Source organism: Poecilia latipinna, unplaced genomic scaffold (genome assembly GCF_001443285.1).
Source record: "Poecilia latipinna isolate Pla-1442-1.1 unplaced genomic scaffold, P_latipinna-1.0 Scaffold13, whole genome shotgun sequence".
NCBI lineage: Eukaryota > Metazoa > Chordata > Actinopteri > Cyprinodontiformes > Poeciliidae > Poecilia > Poecilia latipinna.
In genome coordinates this window covers 222,042-233,141 of record NW_015112629.1, presented here as the reverse complement: position 1 = coordinate 233,141, position 11,100 = coordinate 222,042, and the positions used below count along the sequence as shown (strand labels likewise).

The window sequence follows — 11,100 nt, the reverse complement described above, 5'->3', positions numbered from 1 at the left end:
TTTCCCCCCCCAAACTGTTAGGGTTTTAACAAGAAAGAAACACCCTTGGGCTGGGACTGAAAAAAACTGAAAAAAAAAAAAAAAAAAAAAAGCTATTTGAAGGAGGAGGCATCGACAAAACCTTAAGTATAAAGGATCTAAGAGTTGACTGCTGCTTTCTGTCGGACCAAGGGTCTGTATATATATCACAGTGGCAGACACGGGAGAGAGGATCTCAAGTATGAACAACTGCACTGCACCAGGCCCTGACATGATTAACGCCTACTGAATAACTGATTACACTCTGGAAACTGCTGCCAGCACAAACGAACAGTTGTTAATGCATGGGATCCCAGGCCAGAGGCATTCCCAACCTAGTGACCTGCCTCTGCAGAGCTTTTCTTGTTTTGTTTTTTTTTTTTTCCAATAACATAAAGGCTCTTTTTATGCTAATGCAAACTGTTCATTGAAACTAGCAACAAAGACTGCAGTTGTTTTTAAAAGGTGTTGTTTTCTTCTATGTTGATCTATTAAAACTAAAGTAATATTAAGGTCATTTCTGCTGTCTCAGCTCAAGATGTTTACTTTAAGTAACAATAATGCTTTTAGTTAATTTTTAAAGGATTGGTCTGCCATTAAAAAGAAATAGCTTTCAGTTTCATGTGAATTGAAGACAAGATTGGACTTTTTACCTGTTTCATAATTTTTTTATTTGGTCATCAAATTTTTACTTTGTCTTTGCAGACAACTCACCAAATGACTGAATAGATGGAACTGACTTTCGTCAGTTTGGACCCAATTCTAAAACCCCACAGCATCAGTCACTGTCTGTTCTGCAGTTTCACCTGCTGTGTTCAATCAGCTTGATGTGCAAGTTGTTACCCTGTTTTAAAAATACCATGCTGAATTATGAAGCGTTTGGGCTGTAGAGAAAAATTAAAAAAAGCTTTGAACAGAACCATGATGGTAAAGTTAAAGCTTGCAGTTTTGGCACTGTTTGCCCGATTTTACTTTCGGCTGTTTTTAGCCATGTAGTTTGGCCTCTGGATGGATATTTGTATTTTTACAGGTCAAATGCCGTCATCTTCTCCTTTCCTTTTCTTTTGCTCTTTTTTTCCCCCTACTAGTACAATGCTTGATGCCTGTCCAAGTTAAGCATTTCAGAAAATATCATGAATGTTGCATGTTCGCTTCTGGTAACACAATTGATTTTTTTTTTCTCTTTATTTCTCCTCTCCGTTCTATTCAGGGGTTGTTCTCAGGAGAAAGACAAAGCAGTGTCTTCATCCATAGTGTCCTCTGTGCAGTCCAAAATAACTCAGGTATTGTTCTTTGCTTTTATCTCAGACGTATCCCATGCTGAACTTTACGGCCTACCTAATAAGTGCACTGAGTAGAGTTCTTTGTTTCCGTCATATAAAAAAGGAAAAAAAAATGCTAAGTGCTGTGCACTTTAACATTCAGTTTTTATAGCTTTTGTTTTGGGGAGTGCTATTCTTTTTTTTGTTACATCAACATGTCCTTCGGAACCACAGAATAATTCTGGAAGACATTTTGTTGTTATCTTTGGATTCATCTTGCAGAGTGGCTGGGTGTGCTCACTTGCTTGTGAGTGATCTCTTTGGAACATTAAGGTCATTTTTGGTTAAAAAAACGAGATCACAATGTAAAAAAAAAAAAAAGGATCCAAGAAGCATTCAAAAAGATTTGCACAGTATTATGCTTTATTACATTTACAGCAGCATGTAGAAACAGTTACAGCAGTTTATCTTCTAGTTATACTGGTGTTTGCCATTCATGAGTGTTTTAACAAAATACCGTCTATTTTCTCTGTGACGAGTTTGCGTTTTGAAACAAGGTTATCATCCTGCTATAAGGAAGCTGATAACACTGTGCAGTGTAGTCATTTGTCTTTCCTTGAAGTTTGGACTGAAGGTTGAAATGCTTTTCATGGAAAAGCCAGGGCCAAGAGTCTAGTTACTTCCATGCTTTTGAGTTTTCAACTATCTAGAGGATCATTGTGTGCAGATCCAGGGGCTGAAACATAAGAACTTTAGTCTATTTTGACTACGGTAGTTTGTTGAACTGTTTTAATGAGAACCTGTGAGTGTTTAGCCAAGATGCAATAATTTTTAAGGGTTGTGAAACACCTTTGCTAAGTTGCAAATTTTTTATTTCTGTTTCCATAAATTTGTTTTCCAATTCAGACATTGTCGTATACTTGTATAAACCTGTGTCCTAGCTAAAATTTTATGTGCAAAAAAATAAAATAAAAAAAGTTTTAATGGAGCCATGTTCATTAAGATAAAAATGTCTAAATTAACTGCAGAGAATCATTATGTAAACCCTCAGCCAACATTAAACGCTGCATCCCATCTTGGACACAAAACCCAGTCAAACACATTGTTTACATTCTGTTTTTTTCTTCTTTCTTAAAATGACTTTGCTCAAATCTCCTCTGTATTTTCCACACTCATGGTGCTATTTTCTCCCAACTCATTTCCATCTGTGTCCATTAGGAAATCTTACAGAACACATGTGTATCTATTGTGTATTCATTTATTCCTCTATGCAGCCTGTTGATAAATTATTGCAATTAGACATGATGATGAAATCTGATTTATTCAGTTTCCCTAAAGATGTTAGTATTGTCCCATTATAGCCTGCATACAGGCATTTTAGGCTCTTATGAACATATGACATTATTACCACTGATTAAACCAGATTAACTCTGAGAAACTTCATGGAGGGCAGTGTGCCTTGAAGACCAGGTTTAAAAACACAGCAGTGTAAAACTTCCCGTAGAAGACAGCTTCACTGTCTGTCCAGGCCTTGGAATTGGATCCTCCGATCAAACCAAAACCTGCTGTTTTAAAGCTATTTGAGTATGAATTCTTTCTAACCTATCACAAGATCTTAAGGTGTTTTCTTGCCAACACTGAAAAGAGGAAAAATGAGCTGCTATAGTTCAATGTGAGGATCCGGTGACTTTTATTTAGACTTGTGAAAAATTCTCCCACACACTTTGTGGTTTCCCCCATAACCATTTTGGAAATGCCCTCAGGACTGCTCTAAGTCTTCACTTTCTTGCCTGCCAGCTACAAACAGATTTTATGTGAGAATGCTTATTTGGCAAACTCAAACTATCTTTGAACGCTGCTGTTAAAGTGTGTGCTGCTTATAACCTCAGAAATGGCAGCAACAAAAAAAAAAAGCCCTACCCATTTATTTTTCTTCCCTCACTCAAACGGTGACAGGCTACCTGCCAGTATGCTAATGCAGATTTATCTCCAGACAGACATCACATTCTGAGAGGAGGCAGAAAAACGGGACATATTTATGTCATGTAACGTTGTATGACGAGGTGGTATAAAATAAATGGATGTTGAGTTTGAATCGTATTTTTTTTTTTCCTCAGCCTGACAAATTTGACTAATCTTTTTGTTTTGGGCCATTCGTAGAGCTTAGATTTTTTTTTTTTTTTTTTTTTTTTTTACATTCAGACAGTTGGTTGATTCCTAAATATGGAAAAATAATAAGACAAGATGACAATTTCACAGCAAGAGTAATAGAACCTGTCGTGATGCAGCTGAATATTGTTACATCTCCACATTTGAGTTCAGTAGACATGCACTACTCCAAACACAAGCAACTCATACTTGAAAAGCATGACATGTGTACTTGTTACGCCAAAAATCTCCTTCATTCCTCCCTGTTTAGACCTACATTACACACATTTTTCAATACACCAGTGAACGTGACAGGAAAATACAATAGTTTTTAATTTTTTGCTAATATATTTTTTGCTTAATGTAAAAATAGTGTTTTGTTTTAGTCTTCTTGATACTGTAGCATTTGTTGACTCATAAACACGTGGAGCAGTCTTAAAGTAAAACCCAGGAAATAAATGTATGAATGGCATTTTTTAGTACATCTAAGGCGACGTCTGGCTGACATTCTGATTCTTTCATTCTTGTTTTCCCCAGCCTGACATCAAACGTGGTCTAAATACCAAAAACGAAATCTGGAAACTTGTGTTTATGTACATAGTTTCATAGTGTGTCTTTGTGGAGATGCTTTTAAAAGGATTTATTCATGCCAATCATATGCATATTAATGTATTTGCATTCATAATTTGGGCTTAAAGACCAGGTTTGCAGGTTATTGCTGTAAACATTTGCTTACTAAATGAGTACCGCAGATAAAAATGTGATGAAGAGATACTTGTTCCTGGGAAAACAACAGAGACACCCCAGCGTAGACCAGAATTAGACGCTTTGACACTTGATGTAATGAAGGTCAACAGTGTTATTCAGTAAACACTGGTGCTACTTAAACTCTATTCAGCACTTGCTCTGCTATTCGCCGCTGCTCCCGTGGGAGAGAAGGAGCTTCAGTCTGTCTCTCTACAGTTTAGGCAATAAACACAAAACAGATAAAACTACACATTTTTCTTTTTGTTTCCCCACTCAAGACGAAACCTAATTTCTTCTGTGTACTCATTGTCTCTCACAACTTCTTTCTCTGCCTTCATTCCTACTCACTAAAAACATTAGCTTGTTCATGGACATGCTGCTAGAATGCTTTGAAACTAAACCACTCACTACGTATATCCCATTTGTGATGTTTTGCGAAGGTTTCAGCTTATCTGTGTAATGGCCTCCGCCCTCGTTTTTTTTTTTCTCATATTTTTGCTAGGTTAGTGCTATACTTTTAGCATACCTCTAATACTGCTTAGCACATTATCAAAAACCCTAACCACTTAGTTTTTTACTGTGTTCAATACCAGATCCAGCACATCATTTTCTTCTACTCTACAGCAGTTCAAGTAGACCTATATTCTATTTTAACAAATCTGTTTTAAATGAGATGTAATAAGTCTGAAATAATTTAGTCCCGGTTTGTCTAATTAAGTGTAAGCGCCGCAGTTCTTCAGCAGCACCCCATCTAATGTGATGATAATGCCAAAAATATAACTGAAATGTAACAAATACAGGTTTCAGAGTTAAACTCTTCAATTAATCTTTTATTCATGATTGAATTTTCTGGTCAAATTTAATTTTATTTTATTTATTTATTTTTTATTTTTTCCAGTTTTGAACAACTGAAAGAAAAAGACCCAGACCAGATTTCTTTAAAAATATTGAACATTCACTAAAGCTGGGAATCACATTCACTTAAAAGACTTTTCAACAGACCCAGAGCCATAGAGGTTAATCTTTGTGTTCTCCAAAGAGGAGTAAAGAATTAGTAGATCATATAGTGGATTTTAAGTCGGTCAGATTAGTTTTGACTGATAAAACAAATTCAGATTTTTGATAGGGAGTGTGATGCTACAAATCTTAAACCAGCCTTCCTTATGTTTGTTTTCTAGCCATGCTGTACTGCAGTATTTTATTTAAAGTCTCTCCCTGAAGTTAACTCATATATGCAGTACTTATCATTGTGAATGTACAAAATACACTCTGAGTTAGTAATGTCTTGACTGACCAGTTGTCCTTTTTATATTAAAACGAACACCAATGATTAATTAGATATGGTGTTACTCGCCCCAGTTGTGATTCATTCATTAATATTACAGATCTTTCCCTAACGTGTCGCATCCTTACTGTAAACATCCTGTTTTTCGCTTGCCGTTTATCTTTGTTGTGTGTTTTACTTTGCAATGTGCAGCAACACATTCCACCCTTGCTCTGTCACTTCAAATGTATCTCTGCTTTATCATGTTGAGCCTTTCCGTCTCTGGAACAGAAAGATGCTTTGATCAGCTCTAAATGTTGGAGGCACAAGTTCAACTGTAAAGACGACCTTTGTTGAGGGACAACCTGGTTATTATCGACCCTTGATGGTAGCGAGTCCTTCCCAGTGCAAAATGCTTATGTGTTCAGCCTCGTCTCACAATCGGGTCATAAATTACCACAATAAAGTCTATGTATTTGTTTATTTGCATTAAAGACATTGATGTTAAAGCGATTTATAATCATCCATGTCAACATTTCTTTTCATGAAAAAAACAAATCTTATCCCTCATCTTGTACAACCATGCCGTTTTCAGTTACTTAACTCACCTTTTTTTTTTTCTCCACATCCTCATGTTTAGTTTAACCTTCCACAAGTTGTGTTCTCCACGTCGTTGTCTGATTTACTACTTGTGCTAAAACTGTTTGACTGGTAAACCTAATAAGTTAGCCAGTACTCAAAGAATGTATGACAGTAATTAGATTGTAGAAAGACTAATGAGGACTTTTAAAGCATGACATACAAGACTACAAAAATTCAACATATCAAAACCCAAACTAAAAATAAAATAATGTAAGAAATGTGAATAACCAACACAGGATTTGGGTTTTGCCTGTTTAGCACATTTCATAAACAGTTCAGCTCATAACAGGCAAATGTTTCAGTTACAGCTCTGGCTTTTAAAGGGACAGCATCATGTAAAATGGACTTTTGAGCTTTATACCATGTTATATTGTTAACTTATACAAGCTACTTCTCAGTGCAACACTGGTAAAAACGTAGTTGTTAAAGGAGAGCTGTTGTGATTATTTCCTGAAGGCACAGTGTTGGAAAGAGCAGACTTGTTTTGGGTTTGTTTTTTTTAGAGAGAGAAACAGAGGTCCAACTACAAGGCGTTAAATTACAAAGTGAAATTTCGTTTTCATCATATTTGATGTTTACACCATTTTTAGAACAATTGAATGAAACCTAGTTACTTGATTGTGCTATTAAATAGCACTATGTGCCTGGAATAAAAATAACACCCGCCATTTAAAAAAAAAAGGGGGGGCATTCGTCCTTTGTTGGTTTTATTGTTTTCACAAGATTAGGAAGTGTAGGAATCCATGAAAGTCTTTACTTTAATTGAAGCATGAAGGCTATTACATGTAAGATTATTTTCATATCACATCAATTATTTTTGCCTTATCATTTTCCCATGACAGCAACTGTTCAGAAGAGCTGAGTTACGGTTAGTTATTTGCTCGATTTGGGGGAGATCATGTGTCCCGTGTCAGTGTTTGCTCAGACGCACCAAAAAAAGAATGACCTTTCAAATAATTTGATGTGACAGCTCCTTCCCCCGTGTGATTACAGCTGTTAATTTGTCTCGTCTGTCAGGAGAGTTCAGGGGTGGAATTTTGTCCATGCGTGTATGAATCACTCATGGGACGCAATGCAAATTACCACTTCTTTTTCTGCAGTGCAAGCATTTGGCTGCCAGTCAGCAGAATTTAAAAAAAGTCTACCTGAAACAGAAGTGGGGAAGAAAAGCAAGGTCTTCAAACTAAACTTCTCAGCAGATTTCTGCACTGGATTATTATTTTTTTATTATTATTTCTTCAGCTTACAACTGCAGCTTTTCCTTCAAATTTACATTTTATTTTTTTCCATTTCAACACACCAGTTACTCGAAAAGTCAAAGTTTTTTTGTTTTAGTAAATTCTAGCAGAGGTGCATAAACATGTTCATAAGAACTTAGTGGGTGTTTTGACCTTTCCTGGTAGATTCAAGATTGACTCAACTGTGCAGCAACAAAACACTAACATGGTTCTTTTTTATAACGTCCTTTTAGCCAAGCCAATGGCATTTGGCCAGAACCCCCTGCTTTGCTCTTTTCTGAGAAACGCCTCCGTCACAATTTAACGGCTGCGTTTATTCATGCAAGTTTCCAGCAAAGTCGAAACAAAAACAAATCAGTGAGCTTAAGGCCACTGCAAGCTGCTTAGCTGATTCCCTATGGGAGTGGCGTTGCTACCAGCCCTTTTCATGCCTCAGGGAGTCATTTGATTAATTATACACAGAATAATTATTCATTGAGGAGCTGTAATGCAGTGCAAAGACAACAGAAAAGCGTTACAACATCAGCGTAATCCCTGTTGTCAGTTATTTCAAGTGATGGTAATTAGTTTACATATCAGTCTGGAGTGTTGCTCTGGTTCAGGCTCTGATTGCAGATCAATTGGGCTTGTAGAGAAAATTAGAGAGCATCCACTATAGTAAATCTAAAACACGTAGTGCACAGTAGGTAGGGGTCTGTATTAGATTCCCACATTATTACCTTAGACCAAAATAAAACTAAAATTGTTTTTCTGTAACCAAACTTTTTGATTAAAAAGTTTGATTTGTTTACCCGTTTTATCTTTTGAGACATTCTGTTATCAGAAACAAACGTCTGAATGAAATGTGATTTGAATCTTCTATCTGATATGGGTTTAACTAATTTTGGACTTTTCTGCATTTCTAAATAATATTTATTTTTAATTACATCCACAATTACATACTTGAAACATTCTTTCAGGTATAAATCAATCTTTCTCTCATCCTAGGGAGCATTAAGTTGGATGAGACGAACGGGGGATCTGACCTGGAGGAAAACCGGTGCTGTAGCTGTTCTGTGCCCCAAGCTATATTTTGCCAACTGCTATGCTAGCCACTAATTGTTTACAGTCTCTTCAGTGAGTCTTGTTGTTCAGCAGATAAATGACGGAGGACAGTGTTCATCCTCAGCTCAGTTCTATTGGATTTGTATTCATAATTAGCAGAGTTCAGGAGGATGCTATAAATGCCAGCACTGTGGCCCCATGCTGTTTGTTTACATAGGTCAGCAAACGTAAATGAATCAGTTAGAATTATAACGACGTCCCCACAGGTAAAGCTTCTACCGAAATTGGTTGTTCTGATCCTTGCCTTAAAAAATGACCACGCCAGCACACGTAACCAAATTTTGACTAATAACTCCACACACCAGGCTGTGTGGCGCAGGTTTCTCCAGCACATTTCAGGAGTTCTTCCAACGTTACGCCATGTACATATTACCTGCTCACTACCTCGTGTATTCTGGCATTATCTTCTTTGATCCCCGTCTTTGTGTAAACCCTCATGGTATTTTGAATTACTGCAGCTGAAACACTCCTGGATATCTTCACAACATAGCAGGAAGCCATACGCTGCTCTGTTTACCTCTGGGCGGTGTTCTCCTCGGTACACTGCCTCGTCTCTGACCTAAGGCCGTTCAGCTATCGCTCTGTCGGGGGTTGTATTTTTAGTTTGTTTTTATGTTTTTTACCGTATTTTCCTTACCTCAAGTCGCTCAAGGATATAAATCACATCAGTCAAAAGAAAAAAAAAATGCGTCATGAGGAGGCAATAAACATATAAATATCATTGGAAGTTACATTTATTTAGAAATTGTCAAATGTGACGGGGACCCTGTTGATGACATCACCCGGTAACAAGTTGTGTTCAGTTACCTGCTTTTCAATAAACTCATGGAAATTGTCATTGGAAGTCTGCTGGCACCAATGTTTGTGCTCTAAATCAGGGAGGTCAGAAATGACTCCACTCTGCCAGCAAAGTGTGCAGCAGAACGCGGCGTTGAAGCGCGCATTGTCAATTTATGGCCATGCCTTGCATGAAACGATAACGCCAAGAACGCCCTCCTGGAAGGTCGTTTTTTATTCATCTCCTTGGCAACTACCAGGATGAGGAGGCGTAACTTCTGCCTACCTTGGTGGCACCGTTCTTTAAGCGCCCGACTCGTTCCTCCAGCTCTGGATGTCTTCCTTTCTGCCCACCATTAGTTTTCCTCACGGCTGCAGATGGGAATGTTCAATCCTTGGCTCATGTCTGACGGTATGACGTATCGGTTCAAGAAATGCATCTTGAACAGGGAAAAAATAAAGACTTCCGAGTTGCACTTGAATATATGTCGCAGGAGTAGTCACACCATACCAAAGAAGTGCGACTTAATAATCAGGACTATATGGCAGTACAGTAAAAAGGGCCAAAATCTGTTTCTCTGGCCAGGATTACATGAAACGTTAAAAAGTGGTGCATAGTGGTGAGATAAGTTACTAAAAAAGCTACATCACCTCTAGCTCTCCATCTGTAGTTTTAAAGCAGCATCAACATAAGAACAGTCATCTGTGTCTCTTTGTAACAGAATATTCTCAAAAACCCAAATTAAGCTTTCTTCTAATTGTGTGAAAATAGCTTTTCAGCCTGCTGACTAGCAGTGCGTATCAAAAGGTGAGGAAGGAGTTCTCCTGCAGTCGCATATATGCTTCACTCAACAGGAGAAAACGTGTAAATGCTGCGTTTTTCCTGGCATCTTATTAAAATAACTGTAAACTGTGGAAACGGTATGAAATAATTTAGCAGCTTTGAAAGTCTTCTGGAATCATGAGTTAATGTGGCCGATTTTTAAAAAAACGCACCTTTTGCTTTTTGTCTTCCAGGATCTGATGGCCAAAGTGCGAGCCATGCTTGCCACGTCCAAGACCTTCCAGCCTCCCACTTCCTAAAGAGGGCAGATCTTTATTCTGTACCCACTGCAGCCTCCGTCGGTCAGAGAGCATCATTCTCCAATTTCCTGGAGATCCATCTTGCTCTCATCGGTGTTTATCAGCGACGTCTTTATCTATGATTTATTATTTCAGTTATGTTTGATCTGCAGACTCTGTTGAGCCGCAGAGCGTCCTGTGCAGCGTCGTAAGAATGAAGCAAGCTGGAGCCGTAAGTGTCTAGTTTCACACCTGACTGGAGGCGGCGGCTCATTTGCCGGGAGATTAAGACACAGTTGATATGTTTTGGTGCAGCGAGAATCAATTGTGGAAGTGATCCATGTGTTATGCATTCTGTTTTATGATAAACCCGTAAAATGATGTCAGTCATTTCTGCAGCGTTATGTGGAGCTATGGCAAGTGTAATTATCTCCTTCTGTGAAGGTTTGTGTTTGATAATTTCATTTCTCTCTCACATTTCTGCTTTTCAATGCTGCTGTTTCCTTCTCTCTCTCTCTCTCTCTCTCTCTCTCTCTCTCTTTCTCTCTCTCTCTCTGTTTCCCTCTCTCTTCTCATTATTCCACCCTCTAACCAGAGAAGTGGTTTTAATTTTTTATTCATTCCTTCAGCTGTACGGTGTGGCCTTCTATTTCTGTTCCTGGTTTGTACTGTAATGAGTTTGACGCAGGGCAACTTTGTAAACTGAACAGTCAATAAAGTCTCAGTTATGAATCATGTCTGGTGTTTAATCTTTTTTTTTTTTTTTTTTTTAAAAAAAATCCCCTGGGGCAAACCTTTTCAAAAAGAGAAAAGAAAAAAAAATGTTTTTAAAAAAAAA

At 37.7% G+C, this 11,100-nt stretch overlaps 1 protein-coding gene across 2 annotated transcripts in view; it reads left to right on the top strand.

Annotated features, from left to right (window-relative positions):
* The window catches only part of sfswap (splicing factor SWAP), a 64,639-nt gene extending 53,841 nt beyond the window's left edge, over window positions 1–10,798 (top strand). For both annotated transcript variants that reach the window (XM_015031058.1, XM_015031067.1), the window contains exons 18-19: window positions 1,229–1,301; window positions 10,218–10,798. In XM_015031058.1, the coding sequence (XP_014886544.1) occupies window positions 1,229–1,301; window positions 10,218–10,283 (139 nt within the window). In that variant the 3' untranslated portion in view covers window positions 10,284–10,798. The remainder of the gene's footprint in view (window positions 1–1,228; window positions 1,302–10,217) is intronic.
* Window positions 10,799–11,100: the final 302 nt, after the last annotated feature.